This window comes from Callithrix jacchus, chromosome 1 (genome assembly GCF_049354715.1).
Source record: "Callithrix jacchus isolate 240 chromosome 1, calJac240_pri, whole genome shotgun sequence".
NCBI classification, from domain to species: domain Eukaryota; kingdom Metazoa; phylum Chordata; class Mammalia; order Primates; family Cebidae; genus Callithrix; species Callithrix jacchus.
Window position 1 is genome coordinate 211,635,209 of NC_133502.1, and position 25,486 is coordinate 211,660,694.

Sequence of the window (25,486 nt, forward strand, 5' to 3'; positions counted from 1 at the left end):
TCGCGCAGCCACGCCTCCAGCGTGCGCGCGGCCGCCGTGTACGAACCCGCGCAGGCTCCCGACACGCCCCACGCGCGCCTCCCAACCAGGTCGTGCGCGCGCGCTCCGCCCGCCGCGCCTGCGCTGTGCGCCGTGTGGTCGCTGTCCCGTAGGCGCTCCCGGTCCTTGCTGGCGCGGTAGCGCCGCGCGGTGAGTGATGGGAGCGCCCATTCCCACGTCGCGCCGAGCGCCACCGAAGCAGGTGGGGCAGCGTGTGCAGGCGCGAGGCGGTTGGGCCAAAGCTGCCCCCATGATTCCCAAAGGTCCGGGAAATCTGCACCCGGCTGTGGCGTTAGACCGCGGGGCCCATGCTGCCTCAGCCCGCGGTTACTGCCCTGGCGTCAGTGGGACACTGCGGGGGCTGCTGAGCTTCGAGAGGGGGCCGGGCTAAGCCTGGGGGGCTGCAGCTGTCGTGGCGGGTGTGGGCATAGCGGGACTGCTGGGCCTCGTGAGCGCCCAGGAACTGCATGCCCGTGGTTCTCACCACCCAGTGCCGGTGCCGGAAACCTCATTAGGGCCGGGTTCGACGTACCTGCGGCCCAGGCGCCGGAGGCAGGGGCAGGCAGGCCAAGAGGACCCTCCACCTCCTTGCCCAGGGGCTGCGGGCAGGGCCTCTGGGCCTCCTTGCTGTGGGTATAGGTGTGCTTCCTGACCCAGGCCGAGGCTGGACCCTGAGAGGACAGCGAGGGCAGGCTGCCAAGGCCTCCCCACCGGGCCGTGCCCAGCGCAAGCCTGTCAGACCCGGGATCAGACCCGCGAGGATGAAGTGGTGCTCTCCTCGCTTGCACGGGCCGCCCCACACCATCTCTCTTCGGCTTCACGGTGCCTGGAGAAGAGGTGGGAGAGGGTGCAGGCGCCCCAGCCCAGGACCTAATGCTTATGGGCCAAGGACCTGGATGCAGGCCAGGAGTCTTGGGGCCACGGGCAGCCAGCTGGATTCACCGGAAAGTGACGCTTCTGAAGGGGAACACACACGTAACACACCAGCTCCCTTTCTGCCCTGGTCTAGTGACTCCTTTCATGAAAGCTCTCTGAAATGTTATCTGCATTTACACCCAAACTCACTCACTTTGATCCCTGAAATGTGAATCAAAGATCACATTGTACCTTCCCTGGGTCTGTGGGGCTTTCAGTAGCCTGAGCCAAAAATAATAAAAGTGGCACCCAGCCAGGAAACGCCTTCTTGAAGTGGTAATGAAACTTGGATTTTTTCGGTTGTATCTTTCCTAATTGACCTGATAATTTAAACTTCCTCAAGGGAAAGGTGGGGGTTCCCACAAATTCAGCTTACCTCAGCCTCTAGGCAGCTCGGCCTACAGCTCAGCGCCCATCAGCAGAGTGGGCAGTGGGCCTGTGCAAGACATTAATTCAACTGAACCAGAAAAGGCCTCTTTTGGTCCAAATTGGTGTGTTTTCCTTTCAGGACCTCTCCTGTGTGTACTCATGCGCCGCATAACGGTTTGGTTAACATGCATAACTGATCATCACACCACATGTGTAACTGATCAAGCTGTGGTTACTTTATTATTGAAGAAAGAAAATTTTTAGGCCAGGTGAGGTGGTGGTTCACACCTATAATCCCAGCACTTTGGGAGGCAAAGGCGAGCAGATCATTTGAGGTCAGGAGTTTGAGACCAGCCTGGCCAACATGGTGAAACCCCGTCTCTACCAAAAATATAAAAAAATTAGCTGGGCATGGTGGCACTTGCCTGTAATCCCAGCTACTCAGGAGGCTAAGGCAGGAGAATCCCTTGAACCTGGGAGGAGGAGGTTACAGTGAGCTGAGATTGTGCCACTGCACTCCAGCTTGGGCGACAGAGCACGACTCTGTCTCGAAAAAAAAAAAAAAAGAGGGAAAATGTTTAATAGCAATGTGGTACAGCCAAGGTATACAGTTTTTTTTTTTTTTTAATTGAGACAGAGTTTCGCTGTTGTTACCCAGACTGGAATGCAGTGGCACGATCTCAGCTCACTGCAACCCCTGCCTCCTGGGTTCAAGCAATTCTCCTGCCTCAGCCTCCCGAGTAGCTGGGACCACAGGCACGTGCCACCGTGCCCGGCTATTTTTTGTATTTTTAGTAGAGACAGGGTTTCACCCTGTTGGCCAGGATGGTCTCGATCTCTTGACCTCATGATCTGCCCGCCTCGGCCTCCCAAAGTGCTGGGATTACAGGCATGAGCCACCATGCCTAGCCATATGACTACTTTTTTTTATTGTGATAAAATATAGTAACATTTGCCATTTTTATTGTGGTAAAACATAGTAACATTTGCCATTTTAGCCATTTTTAGGTGAACAATTCAGGCGCATTAAGTGCATTCATACTCTTTTTTTTTTGAGACGCAGTTTCGCTGTTGTTACCCAGACTGGAGTGCAATGGCACGATCTCGGCTCACTGCAACCTCTGCCTCCTAGTTCAAGCAATTCTCCTGCCTCAGCCTCCTGAGTAGCTGGGACTACAGGCTCACACCACCATGCCCAGCTAATTTTTGTATTTTTAGTAGAGACGGGGTTTCACCTTGTTGACCAGGATGGTCTCGATCTCTTGACCTCATGATCCACCCACCTCAGCCTCCCAAAGTGCTGGGATTACAGGCGTGAGCCACCCCGCCCGGCCTCATTCATACTCTTGTATGTCCATCACCACTATTTATCTCTAGAACTTTTTCATCACTCCAGAAACTGTACCCATTAACTCCTCTTCTCCTCCCACCCCCATGCCGTGGCAACCATCATTGCATATTCTGTCTCTGTGAATTTAATTACTCTAGTTACCTCATATAAGTAGAATCATACAGTATTTATCATTTTGTAACTGGATTATTTCACTCAACGTGCTTTCAAGGTTCATCCACATTGTAGCATGTGTCAGAACTTCCTTTTTAAGGCTGTATAATATTCCATTGTACACACTGGCCACATTTCGTTTATTCATTTGTTGATGGACACAGGTTGTCTTCCCATTTTGGCTGTTGTGAATAATGCCGCCACGAACATTAGTATATGTTTGAATCCCTGCTTTCAGTATGTAAGAGTGAAATTGCTGAATCATGTGGTCATATTTTGTTTAGCTTTTCGAGAGATTGCCAGACTTTTCCATAGCAGTTGAACCATTTTACATTCCCACCAGCAGTGCACAGGAGTTCCAGCTTTTCCATATCCTCACCAGCATTTGGTTACCTTCCGTTTTGTTTCTAGTAGCCATCCTAACGGTATGAAATAATGTTCCATTGTGACTTTAATTTGCATTTCTCTAACTTCTAGTGAGACTGAGCATCTTTTCCTGTTACTGACCATCTGTATATATCTTCACTGGAGAAATGGCTATTCAAGTCCTGTACCTGTTTTTCATTGGATTTTTGTTTTTGTTGTTGGGTTGTAAGAATTTTCTAGATATTCTGAATATTAATCCTTTATCAGATATATGATTTGCAAGTATTTCTCCATAGGTTGCCTTTTCACTCTGTTGATAGTGTCTTTTGATACACAGAAGTTTTTCATTTCCATTAAATTAAAATGTCATTAACTTAATTTCACCAAGTTAAATTAATTTCGTTAATTTCCAAGTCCAATTTGTCTATATGTTGGTGGTGGTGGTGGTGTCATATCTAAATCACTGCCAAATCCAATGCTATGAAGTTTTGCCCTATGTGTTCTTCTGAGTTTTATAGTTTTAGGTCTTTACATTTAGGACTTTAACCCATTTTGAGTCATTTTTATATATGGTGTTAGGTAAGAATACAGCTTGATTCTTTTGCATGTGAATATCCAGATGTCCCAGCACGATTTGTTGGAAAGACTCTCCTTTCCCTTCCTTGGTACCCTTGTTGAAAATCATTTGACCATATATGCAAGAGTTTATTTCCAGGCTCTCTAGTCTGTTCCATTGGTCTGTATGTCTGTCTGTCTTTTTTCAGGAAAGTACAGTGTTCAAACCACAGCATCCTGATTATGTGGCTTTGTTGTAAATTTTGACATCAGGAAGTGTGAAGCCTCTAAGTTTGTTCTTTTTCAAGATTCTTTAGGCTACTAGGAGTTCCTAGAGATTCCATATGAATTTTAGGATGGGTCTTTCTTTTTTTTTAAAACTAGAGACAGAGTCCCCTGTCACCCAGACTAGAGTTTAGTAGCCCGATCCTAGCTCACTGCTGCCTCAAATTCTTGGGCCCAACTGATCCTCCTGCCTCAGCCTATAAAGCACCTATGATTACAGACATGTGCCACCAAACCCCACTTTTGTTTTTTTTGTAAAGCCGGGGTCTTGTTATGTTGCCCAGGCTGGTCTTGAACTCCTAGACCTTGTAAAATACTGGGATTACAGGCATGAACCACTGTACCTGGCCTATGATAGGTTTTTATATTTCTGAAACAAAACAAAACAAAACAAAACACCACTGTTGGGATTTTAATAGGATTGCATTGCCTCTGATGGTCACTTTGGGTAGTACTGACATCTTAACAATATTAATTTTCCAACACAGGATGACTTTCCATTTAATTATGTCTTCTTTAATTACTTTCAACAATGTTTAGTAGTTTTCCATGTACAAGTCTTTCACCTCCTTGGTTAATTCCTATGTATTTTATTTTTTTGATGCTATTTAAATGAAACTGTTAATTTCCTTCAAAAAGTGTTCACTGTTAGTACTATATGAAAATGCAACTGATTTGTGTGTTGATTTTGTATTTGATGACTTTGCTGAATTTGTTAATTATTCTAACTTTTTATGGAATCCCTATAAGACCTGTGAAAAGAGACTTTACTTCCTGTCCAATGTGGATGCCTTTTATTTTCTTGTCTAACTGCTGTGGCTAGGACTTTCAGTTCTATCTTGAATAGAACTGACAACAGCAGGCATCTTTGCCTTGTTCCTGATCTTCAGGGAAAAGCTTTCAGTTGTTCACCATTGAGCGTGATGTTGGCTGTGGGTTTTTCACGTATGGGCTTTATCACATCGAGGAAGTGTCTTTCTGTTCCTTTATTATTTTTATCATGAAAGGGTGTTGAATTTTCTCAAATGCTTTTTCTGTATCAATTGAAATGATCATGTGTTTTCCCCCTTTTTTCTAATAATATGATATATTACATTGATTTCTATGTATATATATATATTTTTTCAATTGAGATAGGGTCTCACTCCATCACCCAGCCTAGAATACAGATGCATGAACACAGCTCACTGCAGCCTCAACTCCTGGACTTAAGTGATCCTACCCCGTTGGCCTCCCAAGCAGTTGGGACCACAGGTGTGTGCCACCACATTGGCCTTTTCCTATTTTTCTGTAGAGACAGGGTCTCCCTATGTTGCCCAGGCTGGTCTCAAACTCATGGGCTCAAGCAGTTTTCCCACTTTGACCTCCCAAAGTACTGGGATTATAGGTGTGAGCCACCACAGCTGGCTTCAATGTATATATTTTTTAATGATTTTAGGCCACATGTGGTGGCTTATGCCTGTAATAAGCACTTTGGGAGGCCAAGGTAGGAGGATTGCTTGAACCCAGGAGTTTGAGACTAGACTGGACAACATAGTGAGACCCCATCTCTAAAACAAATTCAAAAATTAGCTGGGCATGGTGGCACGCACCTGTGATCCCAGCTACTCAGGACACTGAGGCAGAAGGATTGCTTGAGTCCAGGAGGTTTGGAGCTGCAGTGAGCTATATCATGCCACTGCACTCCAGCCTGTGCAACAGTGAGACCTTGTCTCAAATGAAAAAAAAAAAAGGAACTAAATTCTTCGGTGTCCATCAGAGTCCCCAGTGTCATTTCCAGGAAGGAGTCTCCTTCCTGCCCTGCTGGTGAGCTCCACCCTACTGACTCCTTTGGACACCTTAGAGACCCTTCCATCTTAGCCAGGGCAGGGAGGCGGCTGGGCACCCAAGCCTGGTGACCTGGGGCTATTTGTATTTCAGCCCTTAGAAACCAGTGTTCTCTTTGTGAGTTTCCTTCCATTCTTTTTTTTTTTTAATTAAAATAAATTTTTTTAGAGACAGGATCTCTGTTGCCCAGGCTGAGTAGAGTGGTACAATCATAGCTCACTGCAGCCCAAAACTCCTGGGCTCAAGGGATCCTCCTGCCTCAGCCTCCTGAGTAGCTGGGACTACAGGCGTGTACCACCATGCCCAGCTAATCTTTCTTTATTTTCTTTCTTTCTTTTTTTTTTTTTTTTGAGACAGAGTCTCACTCTGTCACCAGGTGCCAGACTGGAGTGCAGTGGCACAATCTCAGCTCACCGCAACCTCCCCTTCCTGGGTTCAAGCAATTCTCCTGCCTCAGCCTCCTTAGTAGCTGGGATTACAGGCACGCGCCATCATGCCCAGCTAATTTTTGTATTTAGTAGAGACAGGGTTTCACCATGTTGGCCAGGATGGTCTTGATCTCCTGACCTTGTGATCTGCCCACCTCGGCCTCCCAAAGTGCTGGGATTACAGGCGTGAGCAACCACGCCCGGCCTAATTTTTGCATTTTTAATAGAGATGGGGTCTCGCCATGTTGGCCCAGGCTGGTCTCAAACTCCTGGACTCAAGTGATCCGCTTGCCTCGGCCTCCCGAAGTTCTGGGATTACAGACATGAGCCACCATGCCTGACCTTAGGTCTTCATTAATTTCTTTTTTTTTTTTTTTTTTTGTAGAAGGGAGGAAGGCAGGAAGGGAGGAAAGGAGGAAGGGAGGGAGGGAGGGAGAGAGGGAGGGAGGGAGGGAGAGAAGGAAAGGAAGGAAATCAGGCAATGAGAGAGACATTGCCGACCTGGATCTAGAGGTCTATAAATTGATTTCTTTTTTTTTTTTTTGAGAGAAGGAAAGGAAAAAAAAGGAGTGAAGGAGAGGAAGAAAGAAGAAGAAAAAGAGGGAGAGAGAACGGAAATGTTGCTTTATTCTAAAAAAAATGAGTATTAATAATGGCCAATCAATATTTCATTTAAACCTATGAGTAGGTGTGATGTGGTATTGACAAGAATGTATATTTTGTGTATTTAAAGTGGAGAGCTCTATAAATATTTATTAAGTTTACTTGTTCCGGATCTGAGTTCGAGTCCTGGATATCCTTATTAATTTTCTGTCTCATTGAGTCTAAGTCTCTATGTATCTGGGTGTTAGGATCGTTAGCTCTTGTTGTTGTGTTGATCCTTTTACCACTATATCTTTGTTGCTTTAAAATGTATTTTATCGGATATGAGAATTGCAAGTCCTGGTTTTTATTTATTTATTTATTTTTGCTCTCCATTTGGTTGGTAAATCTTTCTCCATCCCTTTGTTTTGAGTCTTTGTGTATCCTTGCATGTGAAATGGGTCTGGATGCCATTGGGCTTTGGCTGTGTCTTTTGATTGGGGGATTTAGTCGATTTAAATTTAGGGTTACTGCCATTTGATGTTAACTGGCTGTTTTATCCATTCGTTGATGTAAATTCTTTTTGTTGGTGCTCTTTACTTTTTGGTATATTTTTAGAAAAGCTAATACTGGTTCTTTCTATGTGTAATGCATCTTTCAGAAGCTCTTGTAAATCAGGCCTGGTGGTAATAAAATCTCTGAGTACTTGCTTGTTCATAAAAGATTTTATTTTTCCTGCAGTTGTGAAGCTTAGTTTGGCTGGATATGAAATTCTGGGCTGAAAGTTCTGTTCTTTAAGGATGTTGAATATTGGACCCCACTCTCTTCTGGCTTGTAGAGTTTCTGCTGAGAGATCTGCTGTAAGTCTGATAGGCTTCCCTTTGTGGGTAACCTGACCTTTCTCCCTGGCTGCCCTTAGTATTTTCTCCTTTGTTTCAACCCTGGTGAATCTAACGATTATGTGCTTTGGGGTTGCTCCTTGAGGAATATCTTTGTGGTGTTCTCTGTATTACCTGGGGTTGAATATTGACCTGCTTTGCTAGTTTAGGAAAATTTTCCTAAATAATATCCTGAAGGGTATTTTCCAGCTTGGATTCATTCTCTCCGTCACATTCAGGTACACCTATCAAACGTAAATTTGGTCTTTTCACATAGTCCCACATTTCTTGGAGACTTTGCTCATTCCTTTTTATCCTTTTTTCTCTAATCTTGTCTTCTCGTTTTATTTCATTAAGTTGGACTTCGACCTCTGATATCCTTTCTTCTGCTTGAACAATTCGAGTGTTTAAACCTGTGCATACTTCTCGGAGTTCCTGTATTGTATTCTTCAGTTCCATTAATTCACTCATACTCCTCTCTAAGTTGTCTATTCTCAATAGGATTTCATCAAACCTTTTTTCAAAGTTCCTAGTTTCTTTACATTGGGATACAACATGTTCTTTTAACTCACAGAAGTTTCTTATTATCCATCTTCTGAAGCCTGATTCTGTTAATGGGATGTGCTCATTCTCCATCAAGCCTTGTTCCATTGTTGATGTGGAACTGTGATCCTCTTTAGAGGGAGAGGCATTCTGATTTTGAGTATTCTCAGCCTTTTTACGCTGGTTTCTTCCCATTATTGTAAATTTATCCACCTGTCGTCTTTGTAATTACCAACTTTCAAATTAGGTCTCTGAGTGGACGTCCAAGTTGTTAATTCCCAGGGCCGAAATATGAGCAACCCACTGCACTGGCCAAAACAGCGGCGTTAAGACTAATGGTGCTTTTCTGCCCGGGAGTCTCCAGTCTGGCTTCCTTCTTGAGTCTGTAATAGGCGACTCTGCCTTCCCGGAGCTCCAAACCTCGGTCAGAAGGGGAACCAGTCCCGTTTACTCTGCACCAAGAGCTGCCACACCGAGGTGCCAGCAAAACCGCTGCGCTGGCCACAAGAGTCGCGCTGGCGACCTGTGCGGCTCCTCCCCTGGGAATCTTCTGCTCCGTGAGCGACAAAAATTTGTCTGAAAGTGTGGCGACCTCTCGTTCTCTGTGCTTTCACTGGGAGCTGCAATCCCGAGATGTTAGCGATCAGCCATCTTGGATCATTCGGTCTTCATTAATTTCTTTCAGGAATGTTTATAGTTTGCCGTGCACAGGTTTGGGCATATTTTATTAAATTTATCCCTACATGTTTTATGCTTTTTGATGCTACTGTAAATGGTACTTTTAACCACCACATGTCCTCACTTATATGTGGAAGGTTAAAAAAATGATCTCACATTAGTCAAAAGTAGAACAGAGACTATTAGCGCTGGGAGAAGGGAGGTAGCGAGAGAAGTGTTGAAGGACACGAAATTCCAGCTAGATGGGAGTAAGTTCCAGTGCTCTACACTGCTGCAGGATGGGAGTAAGTTCCAGTGCTCTACACTGCTGCAGGATGGGAGTAAGTAAGTTCCAGTGCTCTACACTGCTGCAGGATGGGAGTAAGTTCCAGTGCTCTACACTGCTGCAGGATGGGAGTGAGTAAGTTCCAGTGCTCTACACTGCTGCAGGATGGGAGTGAGTAAGGTCCAGTGCTCTACACTGCTGCAGGATGGGAGTAAGTAAGGTCCAGTGCTCTACACTGCTGCAGGATGGGAGTAAGTAAGTTCCAGTGCTCTACACAGCTGCAGGATGGGAGTGAGTAAGGTCCAGTGCTCTACACTGCTGCAGGATGGGAGTAAGTAAGTTCCAGTGCTCTACACTGCTGCAGGATGGGAGTGAGTAAGGTCCAGTGCTCTACACTGCTGCAGGATGGGAGTAAGTAAGTTCCAGTGCTCTACACTGCTGCAGGATGGGAGTAAGTTCCAGTGCTCTACACTGCTGCAGGATGGGAGTAAGTTCCAGTGCTCTACACTGCTGCAGGATGGGAGTAAGTTCCAGTGCTCTACACTGCTGCAGGATGGGAGTGAGTAAGGTCCAGTGCTCTACACTGCTGCAGGATGGGAGTAAGTTCCAGTGCTCTACACTGCTGCAGGATGGGAGTAAGTTCCAGTGCTCTACACTGCTGCAGGATGGGAGTAAGTTCCAGTGCTCTACACTGCTGCAGGATGGGAGTAAGTTCCAGTGCTCTACACTGCTGCAGGATGGGAGTGAGTAAGGTCCAGTGCTCTACACTGCTGCAGGATGGGAGTAAGTTCCAGTGCTCTACACTGCTGCAGGATGGGAGTAAGTTCCAGTGCTCTACACTGCTGCAGGATGGGAGTAAGTTCCAGTGCTCTACACTGCTGCAGGATGGGAGTGAGTAAGGTCCAGTGCTCTACACTGCTGCAGGATGGGAGTAAGTTCCAGTGCTCTACACTGCTGCAGGATGGGAGCAAGTTCCAGTGCTCTACACTGCTGCAGGATGGGAGTGAGTAAGGTCCAGTGCTCTACACTGCTGCAGGATGGGAGTGAGTAAGTTCCAGTGCTCTACACTGCTGCAGGATGGGAGTAAGTAAGTTCCAGTGCTCTACACTGCTGCAGGATGGGAGTGAGTAAGGTCCAGTGCTCTACACTGCTGCAGGATGGGAGTAAGTAAGTTCCAGTGCTCTACACTGCTGCAGGATGGGAGTAAGTTCCAGTGCTCTACACTGCTGCAGGATGGGAGTAAGTAAGGTCCAGTGCTCTACACTGCTGCAGGATGGGAGTAAGTAAGGTCCAGTGCTCTACACTGCTGCAGGATGGGAGTAAGTAAGGTCCAGTGCTCTACACTGCTGCAGGATGGGAGTAAGTAAGTTCCAGTGCTCTACACTGCTGCAGGATGGGAGTAAGTTCCAGTGCTCTACACTGCTGCAGGATGGGAGTAAGTTCCAGTGCTCTACACTGCTGCAGGATGGGAGTAAGTTCCAGTGCTCTACACTGCTGCAGGATGGGAGTAAGCAAGTTCCAGTGCTCTACACTGCTGCAGGATGGGAGTGAGTAAGGTCCAGTGCTCTACACTGCTGCAGGATGGGAGTAAGTAAGGTCCAGTGCTCTACACTGCTGCAGGATGGGAGTAAGCAAGTTCCAGTGCTCTACACTGCTGCAGGATGGGAGTGAGTAAGTTCCAGTGCTCTACACTGCTGCAGGATGGGAGTGAGTAAGGTCCAGTGCTCTACACTGCTGCAGGATGGGAGTAAGTAAGGTCCAGTGCTCTACACTGCTGCAGGATGGGAGTAAGCAAGTTCCAGTGCTCTACACTGCTGCAGGATGGGAGTGAGTAAGTTCCAGTGCTCTACACTGCTGCAGGATGGGAGTAAGTAAGGTCCAGTGCTCTACACTGCTGCAGGATGGGAGTAAGCAAGTTCCAGTGCTCTACACTGCTGCAGGATGGGAGTGAGTAAGTTCCAGTGCTCTACACTGCTGCAGGATGGGAGTGAGTAAGGTCCAGTGCTCTACACTGCTGCAGGATGGGAGTAAGTTCCAGTGCTCTACACTGCTGCAGGATGGGAGTAAGTTCCAGTGCTCTACACTGCTGCAGGATGGGAGTGAGTAAGGTCCAGTGCTCTACACTGCTGCAGGATGGGAGTAAGTTCCAGTGCTCTACACTGCTGCAGGATGGGAGTAAGTTCCAGTGCTCTACACTGCTGCAGGATGGGAGTAAGCAAGTTCCAGTGCTCTACACTGCTGCAGGATGGGAGTGAGTAAGGTCCAGTGCTCTACACTGCTGCAGGATGGGAGTAAGTAAGTTCCAGTGCTCTACACTGCTGCAGGATGGGAGTGAGTAAGGTCCAGTGCTCTACACTGCTGCAGGATGGGAGTAAGTTCCAGTGCTCTACACTGCTGCAGGATGACTGAGGTTAACAACATTTATAGTTTCAAATAGCTAGAAGGAGGATAGCAAACGTTCCCTAACACGAATGGTAACTGCTCGCACTCGAGGTGATGGCTACGCTAGTTGACCTGGCTCTGATCACTACACATTGTATGTATTGAAACATCACCATGTACCCCATGGATATGTGTCATTATTTGTCCATTGTAATTTTTTTAAGTTTCACTTTCCAGTTGTTCTTAGCTAGTATATAAAAACAGATTTGACATTTTCTCTTGAGCGCCTGCTAAATTCACTTATTAGTTCTAGTAGTTGTTTTATAGATTCCTTGGGATTTTTCATGTACAGATCATGTCATCAAGAATTAAAAACAATTGACTGGGCGCGGTGGCTCACACCTGTAATCCCAGCATTTTGGGAGGCCAAGGTGGGTGGATCACGAGGTCAAGAGATCGAGAGCATCCTGGTCAACATGGTGAAACCCCCTCTCTACTAAAAATACAAAAAAAGTTAGCTGGGCATGGTGGCACGTACCTGTAATCCCAGCTACTAGGGAGGCTGAGGCAGGAGAATTGCCTGAACCCAGGAGGCGGAGGCTGCGGTGAGCCGAGATCGCGCCATTGCACTCCAGCCTGGATAGCAAGAGCGAAACTCCGTCTCAAAAAAAGAAAAAATTGTGCTTCTTTCTTTCATACATATGTTCATTTACATATGACATTTGTATATTGATTTACCTATAATGTACATATGATGTGTACACAGATGCATACATATCTATACAGGACTTTTTCGCCTATGTCAGTGGGCAGGTCCTTCATTCAGTAGCCATGTTCAGTGACAGTGGTGTGAGTGGGCATCCTTGACTTGTTCCTGATCTTAGGAAAGCGTTTGGTCTTTCACAATTAAGTACAGCATAAGCTGTAGATGTTTCTTCTAAATGTCTTTCTGTCGGGTTGACAGACTTTCCTTTGCATTCTAGTTCCTTGAGAGTTTTGTTTTTTCATAAATGGGTGTTGAATTGGGTCAAATGCTCTTTCTCTGTTGATATGATCACAATATTTTTCTTTGTCATTCTGTTAATGTGATAAATTCCATTGATTAAATGTTGGCTGTGAAACTGTCTTGCATTCATGGGGTAAATTCCATGTGGCCATAATGAATGCTTTGTACATGTTGCGAGGTACAGTTGGTTCACGTTTTGTTAAGGACGTTTGCATCTGTGTTCTTAAGGGATAATGCTGGCCTTATAAAATAAGTTTGGAGGTGTTTCTCCCTTCTCTGTTTTCTGAAAGAATTGCTGTAATGTAGGCATTATCTGTTCCTTAAATGTTTGATAAAATGAATCAGTGAAACCATCTGGGCCTGGAGTTTTCTTTATGGGATAGAATTAAATTCTTTTAATAGATACAGAGCTATTCATATTTTCTACTGATTCTTCGGTAAATTAAGGAATCTGTCTAGTTCATCTAAATTTTCAAATTTAGGGAAGAAAATGTGTTCATATTGTCTTATTTGCCTTTTAATGCTTGTTGTAGTCTCTGCAACAGTATGTCCTCTTTCATCTCTGATATTGGTAATTTTATGGTTTTTTATTTTCAAATAACCAACATTACTGGTTTTCTCCATTCTTTGTTTTCTATTTTATTGATTTCCATTTTTATAGTATTTCCATCCTTCTATTTACTTTGGTTTTAATTCACTTTTTTTTTCTGGTTTCTTAATGAGGTGGCTTAGGGTATAGATTGTAAACCTTTCTTCTTTTTTTTTTGAGACAGAGTCTCACTCTGTTGTCAGGCACCAGGCTGGAGTGCAGTGGCACAATCTCGGCTCACTGCAACCTCTGTCTCCTGAGTTCAAGCAATTCTCCTGACGCAGCCTCCCGAATAGCTGGGACTACAGGCACACGCCACCACGCCCAGCTAATTTTTGTATTTTTAGTAGATACAGGGTTTCACCATGTTGGCCGGGATGGTCTTGATCTCTTGACCTCATGATCCGCCCGCCTCGGCCTCCCAAAGTGCTGGGATTACAGGCTTGAGCCACCATGCCCAGTCACCTTTCTTCTTTTTTAACGTAAGTATTTAAAACTAGAAATTTCCCTCCAACCACTGCCTTAGTTGCATCCTAGAAATACTGATGTGTTATTTTTTTCATTGTCATTTTGTTCAAAATATCTTCCAATTACTTTTATGAGTTCCTCTTTGATCCTTAAGTTATTTAGAACGTGTCGTGTAATTTCCCAACTGGGGGGATTGCCGAGCTATGTTTTTGTTATTGATATTATTGTTGTTATATCCCAGTGTATGGTCTACTTGGTGAAAGTTCCACGTGCAGCTGAAAATAATATGAAGTGTAAAATACATGTGAAAGGGCTGGGTGCGGTGGCTCAAGCCTGTAAACCCAGCACTTTGGGAGGCTGAGGCAGGTGGATCACGAGGTCAAGAGATCGAGACCATCCTGGTCAACGTGGTGAAACCCTGTCTCTACTAAAAATACAAAAATTAGCTGGGCATGGTGGCGCGTGCCTGTAATCCCAGCTACTCGGGAGGCTGAGGCAGGAGAATTGCCTGAACCCAGGAGGCGGAGGTTGCGGTGAGCTGAGATCCCACCATTGCACTCCAGCCTGGGTAACAAGAGCGAAAATCCGTCTCAAAAAAAAAAAAAAAAAAATACATGTGAAGAAGGATGGTGGGACTCTGGCATAATCATTTTGGAAAACGTATCGTGTTAAACATATACCTACCTATGACCTAGCCATTTCACTGAAAATGTATGTCCACACGGAAAGCTTTACATCAACATTCACTGTAGCTTCATTAAAAGCCAAAACCCATCCACTGGAGGTGAGCAGATAAAATCGGCCTCGCTATACAATGGAACAGCATTTACCAAAAAAAAAAAAAAAAGAACCAGATCCTGATACTGGCTTTTAGATGTACCTCTTTGTGTTTTAGCGGTTGCTCCAGGCATTTACAGCAAACCTCTGTATTAAAACCTGCTCACTACCTGCGCTTGATACTGAACTACTTCCCATTAAGCGAGGAACCTGCACCTGGGTGATTAATTCCATTGGCAGCCGGGTCTTTGCTATTGTCATGTTTTTCATTAACATAAGCCCAACTATACACATTGTTATAATTCTTTATTTTTTAATTTTTTACTATCTTGATCGAGTTATAACATTGTTATAATTCTTACGTAATCAGTATCATTAAGAGAAAATAAGAGAAGGGAAAATACAGCATTTTTCTTTACTTGTATATTCCCATTTCTGACGCTCTTCACTTCTGTCTGTCCATCTAAATTTCCATCTGGGATAATTTCCCTTCTGCCTGAGGAACTTCTTGCTGGTGTTCTTGCAGGGCAGGTAAAGAGTGGTCTCGGCTGTCTTTATCTAAGAACGCCTTTATGTCTCTTTAGGGTGTGAAAAGTATGTTTACTGCACATAGATCTCGGAGTGGACTTTTTTTTTTTTTTTTTTTTTTTTGAGACGGAGTTTCGCTCTTGTTACCCAGGCTGGAGTGCAATGGCGCGATCTCGGCTCACGGCAACCTCCGCCTCCTGGGTTCAGGCAATTCTGCTGCCTCAGCCTCCTGAGTAGCTGGGATTACAGGCACGTGCCACCGTGCCCAGCTAATTTTTTGTATCTTTAGTAGAGACGGGGTTTCACCATGTTGACCAGGATGGTCTCGATCTCTTGACCTCGTGATCCACCCACCTCGACCTCCCAAAGTGCTGGAATTACAGGCTTGAGCCACTGCGCCCGGCCCGACTTTTTTTTTTTTTTAAGATGGGGTTTCACCATGTTGGCCAGGCTGGTCTCAAACGCCTGACTTCAAGCAATCCACCTGCCTTGGCCTCCCAAAGTGCTGGGATTATAGGTGTGAGCCACCGCGCCAGACCTGGAGTTGGCTTTTTTTTTTCTTTCTGCTCATACCCTTTTTTCTGGTGTGAAGTCGTCAAGTATGTGCCGTATGTCCTGGCTGCTTCCAGGTTTTCTCTTAATCTCAGGTGTCCAAGCGTTTGATGATGACAGGCCTGGCTGTTCCTTTATCCTTATATTGCTTGGCATTTGCTGTGATTCCTTGATGTTTTTCGACAAATTCATGAAATTTCAGGTCATTATTTCTTGAGTTTTTCTCCTGCCCCATTTTCTCTCCTCTCCTTCCTCAGAATGAGGACATCAGGATGTGAGATCTTTCAATATTGTCACTCAGTTCCCTAAAGCTGTCTTTTCAGTGTTGTTTTTAATCTTGTTACTCTCTATTCTTTTGATTGGAGAACTTTTCAAAAATCTCTCTTCCAGTTCATTGACCCTTTCTTCTGCCATCTCTAACCTGTTCTTAAGAATAAAGTCCATCTAGTTAAATTTTCAGTTTTCACTTGTTATTTAACCTTTACTTTGTGTCCTAGAATTTTTCTTTTTTTTTTTTTGAGATGGGGTCTTACTGTGTTGCCCAGGCTGGAGGTGGTACATGCAGTGGTGTGTTCATAGCTCACTGCAGCCTCAAACTCCTAGGTTCAAGTGTTCCTCCCACCTCAACCTCCTGAGTAGCTTTCAAGAGTGAGCCACTGCGCCCTGTCAACCACAGACACTTAAAAACAGAAAACATAACATAAAGCCTTCATGCCATGCTTGACAGCCAGGCTTTGAGCACCTACTATGTGTCAGATACCACGCCAGGGACAAAAATGTGAAGAAGGGGGGGGCCCCTGCAGGGCAAGAGAGAAAAACAGGCTTTAGAGTAATCAAGAAACAGCTTTCTTTTTTTTTTTGAGATGGAGTTTCGCTGTTGTTACCCAGACTGGAGTGCAATGGCATGATCTCGGCTCACCACAACCTCCGCCTTCTGGGTTCAGGCAATTTTCCTGCCTCAGCCTCCCGAGTATCTGGGACTACAGTCGCGCACCACCATGCCCAGCTAATTTTTGTATTTTTAGTAGAGACGGGGTTTCACCTTGTTGACCAGGATGGTCTCGATCTCTTGACCTCGTGATCCACTCACCTCGGCCTCCCAAAGTGCTGGGATTATAGGTGTGAGCCACCCCGCCCGGCCAGAAACAGCTTTCAATGGGAGCCATGAGCGGGCACCTCATCTTGCCAGCTAACAGGAAGGACTTCCTGAAGGTGAGCCTGTGTACCGAATCTTAACCAATGAGGGGACATTAGCCAGGGCAGAAGAAGGAAGGGAACAGCATGGGCAAAGGCACAGAGGCCACACAAGGCAGGTGCGGGAGGAAGTCCCAGGCAGGAGTAAGGGCAGTGTCCCCACCCGCTGGGGGCCCCCACCCTGGCGGCTGTCTGGTCCTCACGGCAGCCCCTGGCAGTGGGGTGGGATCAGAGCTTGTCTGAGCTGGTGAAGGCGGGCCTCAGCCCTGCTGTGTCTGGGCCTCCTGGTGCAGTCTTCCGCCCTGACATGCCTGGGCACCTGGGAGCTGACAGGTACAGTGCCTTTCGAGGGAGGTAAGGCACTGGATGGGAGACTCTGGTCTGTAAAGAACTGGCTGATGGCAAGCGCCTGCTGCATGGATGCCACATCTCCTCTCCCAAAGCTTTGAAAATCAAATACTCCCCAAGCTATGGAAACCCAACCACAGGCGGACTGTTAGGACTTTATTATTATAATCACTCGGCCCAATTCCAGCCACCACGGGCAGAACAATGAGCCATTGAAGGCTTGCGGAGGTCTCGCCTCTCCCACGGGCAGAGACCAGCGCTGAGGCCTTGGCAGGGAGGGTGGCGGCGGGCCTGTGTGCTGCTGCACTGCCCGGGGGCCCACAGGGGGTCCAGGCTTCGGTCTCCTCACTCATCGCGCGGGAGGCCTGAAGAGAACACATCCGGATGGTGCTGTGCTCTCCTGACATTCGGTCCCACATCGTGACCCTTGTAGGTCAGGAGCTAACTCTGCTCAGGGAGGTCTGCTCGGGGAGACCACAATGCTGAAGACACCGGCGCCCCTCGCCAATATAATCACCGATTATTTATCAGTGATCCCAATATAATCACAACAAGGGAGCCTCTGGGGTGCCCAGGGTAGGGCTGGCCAGGGAGCGCCAGCTGGGTCAGAGGCCAGCGGCCAGGGCAGAGGGCTGGGCACAGTTGGCTCCGGCCCCAGCTGCTGAGTTACAACACTACACCACCTCCTGCCATCCTGTTTAAGATAGATTTTCACCAAATGCTTGAGAATAAAGTGGAGCCACTTTATTCTCTAGCATTTGGTGTTATTTGGTCATCAGTTATAGAAAGATTCTAGTTTTATTAGGAAGTAAAAGTTTTCTGTGGAGCCACAAGGCCCCATCACTGTCCCACGAAACCCTGGAGGCCAGGACCTCGCCAGGCTTGAGCTGGGCCTGCCCCACCCTTAGCTCCTGCTGGCACCAGCACGGCTGGCTTTGCATCTCCTCCCGGGAGAAAGCCAAGCTCTGCCTCCTGAATGCGCTTGTGTTTGTCAGGCCTGGATTTTCCCTCCAGTGGGTGCCCGGCTCCCTGCCCTGCCCCTGGGGGAGTCAGCTACCCACCGAAGGGCACAGCAGGGACATTCTCTTCTGTCCCCAAGGAGTCTCTGTTTGCCCCTTCGGTGGGAAATGAGGGAAGGCTCTGGGAACCCCGGCGTGGGTTTCAGGATTAGGGTAACCTGAGCACCATACACCACGTCAGGGCTGGGAGAGGGCAGGCGTGAGCCTGAGATGCTTTGCTGGGCCTCAGAGACGGCCCCTCGCTGCCCTCAGGCACAGGGGATTGGCTGGGGGCCAGGATGAGCAGGGCTCCAGAACCCTCTGTCAAGATTTGGGGGAGTTGGGTCGCACCTTGAGGGCAGGCATAGGGGAGGACAAGAGACAGGAGGGTGGATGGGGTGCGGCAGGAGTGAGGCTCTGCTGCATCTGCAGGAAAGTGCCAAGAGCCCACAGGCACCAGGCCCAGGTCTGAAGCTGTGGCCCTGACCGTTCCCGTGAACAAGTGCACAGGGAATAAGGAGCAGCATCTGGAAAAGGGGCCCACAGTCTCGCTTCTCCCTCCTGTGGTTGCTGGGAAGACCCATCGGGGTGTTGGCAGCCTTCATCACTGGCATTCGGTGGGTGGACCTCGCCGCAGGGCATGGGCACCGTGTGGGTGGGCGTGCCGCCCCAATCCTCCACTTCTGGCCAGTGTAGGCAGTCTTGGCTGCTCTCGCCCATGTTCCCTGACAACCTGTAGTGCCAGCCCGAGCTGGGTGCCATCACCGCCTAAGGGAGCACAGGGTGTCTTTGGCAAGTCCTCAACCCTTGGCCAGCCTTCACCCTGCACGGTGAATTCTGGGAACAGAAAGCGATGATGCCAGCCATGCCTGCCAGACTTGGAGGAGGGCCCTGTGGCTGATGCTTCGGGAGCTGCTGCAGGTGAGGCCCAAGGAGCGCCCAGGTGTGGTGGCCCAGGATGCCATGCCTCCCAAGCTCTGCCTCCCAGAACCCTGTCAGGGCCGCCTCACATCCATTTCCTGGGTTACCAGTCTCGTGGCAGCTCTTGCCTGTTAAAGAATCTTCTGCCCAGTTACTTCCCAAGTCAAACATGTTGTGGCTGGACAGGTCCTTGCCCACCTGCCCCCTGCTCTGAGCTCCTTCCTTCACTAGCCCATCTGAGGGAGCACCCGCAGCTTGGCTCCCTACAGCCGGCCCATGGGAGCTAGGATGCTGGTCTGGGCAGGGGCAAAGCAGAGCTGAGATCTGCACAGCACTGGAGCACTGCACCCTGCCTGGAAGAGCACAGCCCAGGAGCCCCAAGCACAGCAGGGAGCCCCCCCAGCCTGCGTGCAGAGGGGCATGGGAAATATGGAGCCAGTTACTCCCTGCCTGCTTTCTCCTTAGGCTGGCAGCCAGGATGCTAGCGTGTACCTGTTTATTTATTTACGCCCCTGCCTGGTACAGGAAGGACCTCAGGCAGCTCCCAGGGCCACGCAGCACCTGGACAGAGAGCCCAGCTTCAAGATGGTGGCAGAGGAAGGAGACCAGGCTGGGTATAGAACGCTCCCATGCCAGGCCCTGTTGAACTCTGGGCTTCCGCTGGGAGGGATGGGGAGGGGCAGGCCAGGGAGGTAGAGGGGGGCTAGCCCAAGGACTCAGCCTGGGGGCCCATGGGAGAGGTCTTCCGTGCTAGTAGCCCTACCAGGATGGGTGTGGGCTGCTGCCTGGTACTCCATGGAAACCTCTCTCAGCAGCTGGCTCCCCAGCCTGGCCGAGCAGGCAAAGGTAGGGGCCAGGGTGCTGGGTGGATGAGCTGTGGGGTCCCTGGTGGCATGGGGAGGCCCTCCTGCAGGACCATGTCCAGGCCTTGCTGGAGCAGTCCCAGATGGGGGATACCTGGGCTGTAGAGAGGGACAGCACCCCGCCATACCCCCATTCTAGTCTCCACCGGATGTGAGTTGGGCCAAGGCCCCCACATGGGGTGGGAGGTCCACAGCCTGTGCATCTGGGGCCAGAAGAGGGCAACCTCCCATACTGCCCAGGAGCAAGACCTGGCCTAGGCCCATCTGGATGGAGAGGCAGTTCAGAGGGAGATGCTTCCTGATGGAGCTGGGGTTGGGCCCACGGAGGAACATGCTCTGCCTCAGTGGACCCTGTGCCCAGGCCTTGAGACCTGCAGGGGCTGTACCACCTGCCCTGGCCACCAGTGCTGAACCACTGGCTTTGGGTGCAGACCCCCTGCTGTTTCCTGCTCTAGAGGGTGGGGATCCCCGTGTCTGGCAATGACTGACCCACACCGACCCTCATGGACCCTGACCAGGCCCACAGGCAGGAAGTGGCAATGAGTGAGGGTGGGCAGAGGCCAGCAGGTCTCATCAGGCTGGGCAGAGGAGCTCTTGCCAGGGCAGGACACCCAGGGACCCTGGGGAGGGGAAGTGGCTCCCAGAGGGAGACGGGGTGGGGGAGCAGCCTGGGTCCAGGACCAGGAGGCTCGGGCAGCTGAGCTCTGGGAGGCAAAAGTAGTCCCCTCCCACCAGCCCAATGCAGACACCAACACACCTCTCACTATGCCACTGGAGCCAGGTGCCAACCTGCTCTCGGGGAGAGACGTGAGCATGGTGCAGTGATGGCACTAGGTGGAGCCTGAACCGAAGGTGGCCCAAGCACCTCGAGCCTCATCAGGGTGGCCTCATGGTCCTGCCCCAATGAGCACACTGCCCAGCCACCTCAGGGCATCCCTCATGCAAGGTCCTGGTCACCTCCAGTTCTTGCCCAGTGGGTGAGGGGTAGGTGGGGGCCTCAGGTCTGCCCTGGGGCCTGCTCCAACCTGGGGAAGGGGCCAGGGCCCAGGCAGTGGCGGCACCTGAAGCTGCTGCACTGGGGTTGGAGTGGCCGTGGGTCAGGTGAGGCGAGCAGGTATCAGCTGAGTGAGCTCATGTGCCAAGACCCCGTGGGAGGAGGCCAGGAGACAGGCGCTCTCAAATGCAGCCCCACCTGACGCTGCTGCTCTCACAGGGGAGCTCCGCCTGAGGGCCCAGCTGGCACTAAGGTCACTTCACGGCCAGGAGAGCAGGGCCGAGGCACCCGATGGCTGCCAAGCGATGCTGGGGCTCAGAGAGGGCGACTGCAGTCAACTCCTCCCTTGAGCTGATGACCCCTGCTGCACCCCCTGCCTACTCCTCAGAGCCCTGTCAGGCCCTGCCCTCCCCTGCTGCGCTGCTCTGGCCCTCGAAGCTCTCCATAACTATGTGTCCCTGCCCCTGCATGTGGACCACCCAGGGGGCCTGGGAACTGCCCAACATCACTCAGGGGTGCTGGGAGCAGGAGAGGGTGACACTGCCCCATGTCTGAATGGAGGGTGTGGCATAGAGGGGCCACTCAGCCAGGCTGGGCAGCGCCCCCACCCACTCCTCCCCCCTCACATTTTTGCAAAATCCACTACCACAGCAGAAGCGTGCAGGACGTCGCTGGGGGTAATTGCAGGTTACACAGAACAATCTGAGGAATTAAAATCATATTTTCATTGCACCATAAAAACATGTGAAGGCAGCAGGAAGGCGGCCCCGGGGCCAGGTGGCGAGCATCCTGCTCTGGCTCCATCCCGCACCCCCAGGCTGTCCGCAGGGAAACACAAGATCAAAACCACCACTGGTCCAGGACACGGGTCCTGAGCTGGGCAAGGGAGCCTGGGAGAGTGGCTGCTTCGCCCACACTGCCCTGCCGGGCCCTGGTTCCTGCCCTGGCTGTGCAGCAGCCTGGGTGGGGCTCTGGGCCGGTGTCCCACCAGAGTAGTGGGGTGTGGGGATGGCCAGTGCCTGTGGGGTCCCCTGGGCCTGATCCACAGCCAGGTGCCTGCCAGTTCAGCACCGGTCTTGAGAGGGCCCGGGCAGCAGTGCTGGGCTCTGTGGCAGCTCTTTGCCTGCAGCATCCACTGCTTGTGAGCTGCGCTGGACCCCTGCCCAAGGACCCATGGCTGCCTGGGATGTGTGTGGTGGATGTTTTCGTCCCTCCTAGGGGATGCGCAGGCCGGCTGAACAGGCCACACAGCAAGGGAGAGTGAGGTCACAGACAGCAGGTGTGGGGTGCATGGTGCATTCTGGGAAGGTGCACGCAGGGAAAACCACCTGGAGGGGCCAGTGAGGACACAGACGTGTGGGTGGCTCTTAGGCCACCAGCAACAGGCACTCCGGGTAGGCTGGGAAGGCAGGGAGGCAAGAGGCCCTCCCATCCAACTGCGGCCCAGTGTGTACAGTGGGCTCCACACAGCTGCATCCTCTCCATCACCACAAAAGCACCAAGGCCATTGCAGGCTTTCTCTGTGCTCGTCTGCAGGGGCTGATCCCAGGACCGAGGAATCCACAGGCCCACTGCCCCCTGCCTGGCTGCTGCCCAGAGCCACCCCCCGGAGCCCAGGCAGCAGGTGTCAGCCGACCTCCCGGCCTGGCTGTGCCTCCAAGGCAAAAAACTCGCAGGCCTAGAGGCGAGCCCCACCCACAGGATCTGGCCCGGGCACGCCACCAGCCATGCGTTAAATGGGACATGGCTGATCTGGAGCTGCACTTGTGGGAGGGCCTGGCCCAGCACTTGGCATCTTAAGTGGGCGTCTGAGAGCTCACGCGCACACTTCACACAGTGAGTTGGGCTCCCGCAGGCCCATTAAGACGCAAAGGCATTCCTCTGTGCGCTGACAAGCAGGGTCCCATCCAGGGCTCTGGGCCGGCAGACTAAGTGATGTTTTCTTAAGGAAGACACGCGATTAGCCACCGCTAAAGCCCCAGCACAATGCAGGCCCGGGCTGTGGCTGTCAGCGCTGTCTCTTGGCAGTGACTGACAGGCGCTCCCTAACCCATCAAGCCTCAATGCACAGGATTAGCCTGACGCAGCCAACAAGCTGACTTGGAGGGCCACAGTGGAAACCCGGCAAAGTGACTGACATCCGGGGACAGAGAGCCTCAACAGCCGCCTCCTGTCACGGGGCCGCCCGCTGGTGGGCTGTTCTAGAACAAAGCCCGTGCTGCTGCCACTCCTGAGAGCCCGGCTGCTGCCACTCCTGAGAGCCCGGCTGCTGCCACTCCTGAGAGCCCGGCTGCTGCCACTCCTGAGATCCCGGCTGCTGCCACTCCTGAGAGCCCGGCTGCTGCCACTCCTGAGAGCCCGGCTGGTGCCACTCCTGAGAGCCCGGCTGCTGCCACTCCTGAGAGCCCGGCTGCTGCCACTCCTGAAAGCCCGGCTGGTGCCACTCCTGAAAGCCCGGCTGGTGCTGGGCTGCCCTTCTTGCTTCGAGGTGCAGAGATCCAGGCAGAGGGTCCCGGGAAAACCCCTTAGTGGGCCAGGGAGCTGCGGGGCAGGTGGGGCAGCTCTGCCTCAGTGGGGTCCCCCATCTCCTGCCTTGGTAGGGTCCCCCCGTCTCCTGCCTTAGTGGGGTCCCTAGCACTGCAAGGCTGTTCCCTTCTGCCCAGGGCTGCTTGGAATTGTGCTGAGGGCTTTGAGGGGCCCCAGAGGACCCTGGGCTGCCCTTAATGGAAGCGACTCATGGTTGAAGAGAGGCCTGGTGGCCTGGCCAGACCCCATCTGCCTGGGCCATCCTGGGGGCCCTTCAGGGACACAGCAGGTAGAACACACTTCAGAAAAAGCATCCTCTTTATTTGCATTGCAGAAATGCCAGCGGGCTCGGACGTGGGTGCCCACAGGATGGGTTTCCACCCAGATCGTCATCATCTGGCACCAGGAGCCTGGGGGGGTGCCAGGCAGGAGAGGCTGAGAGGTGCAGGTATGTGGTGGGTGACAGCCCCCGAGCCATCCCTGCAGGGCACACGGCCCACCTGTCCGGCACTTGCGCTCCACGCTGACCATCTCACAGGCGCTTCGGGAGAGGAGCGAGGCCCCCCAAGCCTGGCCTGCAGCCGTCCTGCCAACAACAGGAGGGTCAGCACACGGCAGCCACCCACCGCTCACGTCAGCCTGGCCGCGTCTCCCACTGCCACACCAGGGACCTCCAAGGGAGGGATGAGAAACGCCCTGCAGAGCGGCGCTGCCCCAGGCAATGCGTCACAAGGAGTCTGATGCAGCGCTACAGAAATATTTCGAAATGATAAAAATTTATAGCAGGCGTCTAACAAAACAGCTCTGGGAGGTGGAACGTTCTGGTAAGCATTTCCTCAGCCCTTTGTTTATCCCTATCGGGGCGGCCCTGCTCTGTGTGTGGGGGGGCCAATGAACCAGGGGTCACTAAGTGGCCCCAGAGAGGTCTCCCCAGAGGCCCCCAGTGCCACGCAGGCCCCAGAGCCTGCCCACAGGCATCCTGAGGGAGCCCACTGCTGTGCCTGGTCTCTACCTCAGCCCCAGGGGAGAGAGGGTGCTCAAATACCCCCAACCCTGGGAAAGGCTGACCGCCATGGGAGTGCCCCAGGTAGGCTGGATGGCACAGGCGGAGGGCCCACCCCGGCCTGGCCCCTGCCCTGCAGCCCAGGCTGGAGGATGCACTGTCAGACCAAGAGGGGAGGGCTCTGGCACAGGCATCCCTGGGGCATCGCCAGTTTCTTCCTCCTCGGAAGAGATGACGGTGAACAACACGCCGCCGGCCAGCCTGGCTCTGCAGCACTGGAACAGAACCAGATGTGTGGGGCGGGCCGGGCAGGGCTGCCATCATCGGGCAGCATCTCCACATTCTGGGCAATAGGGAAACGAGCTGGCACCAAGCTCTGCAGGAGCCAGGCCGGGGTGGGGGAGGCCGGCTTCCCAACGGCAGCTCCCTACGGAGCAGCAACTTGAGATGTCCGACCTTAGGCCGCTGGGACACCTTCCCCACCAGCATCCACCTGGGGCAGGCCACTAAGGATGAGCCCCGTTTCTCGACACCTCCTGCATGTGGGGCACTGCTGTGGCCAGGCCAGGGTCTGGTGGTCCCCGGGGATGTTTGGGCCCTTGGGGCCTTCCCCTCCAGCCTGTCACCGCTGTGACCTGGTTATAGGACAGAGCACCCCTGTTCCTCGTGGCGTGGCAGGTACAGCCTTGCTGCACACCTGGAGGGAGCATATGACCAGGGCTCCTGCACCGCTGCGCCATGTGCCCTGTCCTCACACACAGAACCAGCCCCACCTGCTTACCTGGGTCTGGCCTCCGAGGAGCTGGTGGTGGCACACCATGTGCCCTGGCCTGCAGGGATGGCGCTTACCCTCAGCAGCCTGTTACCGTGGGGTCCAGGCCTGAGCGCTTGGAGATGCGCAGCTTGACTACCTCCTCGGAGCACGTGGGATGGATACCCACGGTCTGCATCACCTGCACATAGGAGGCCCCACACCTGTACACGGGGGATGGGGGAGGCAGGTGGGGGTCAGCACAGGGAAGGGGGTCCACAGCATCCTGTCCCTGAGGAGGGCCTCAGAATCCACTGGTCTCCTCACTGTTTCCTGACCCCCAGCCAGGAGC

General features: G+C 51.3%; 1 protein-coding gene across 16 annotated transcripts in view; it reads right to left on the reverse strand.

Annotated features, from left to right (window-relative positions):
• Positions 1 to 23,680: 23,680 nt before the first annotated feature.
• Positions 23,681 to 25,486, reverse strand: part of TXNRD2 (thioredoxin reductase 2) — a 55,897-nt gene continuing 54,091 nt past the window's right edge. For all 16 annotated transcript variants that reach the window (XM_054241850.2, XM_078342051.1, XM_078342029.1 and 13 more), the window contains 2 exons: positions 25,165 to 25,358; positions 23,681 to 23,966 (listed from right to left, as the gene is read on the reverse strand). In XM_054241850.2, coding sequence (XP_054097825.2) covers positions 25,235 to 25,358 — 124 coding nt within the window. In that variant the 3' untranslated portion in view covers positions 23,681 to 23,966; positions 25,165 to 25,234. The remainder of the gene's footprint in view (positions 23,967 to 25,164; positions 25,359 to 25,486) is intronic.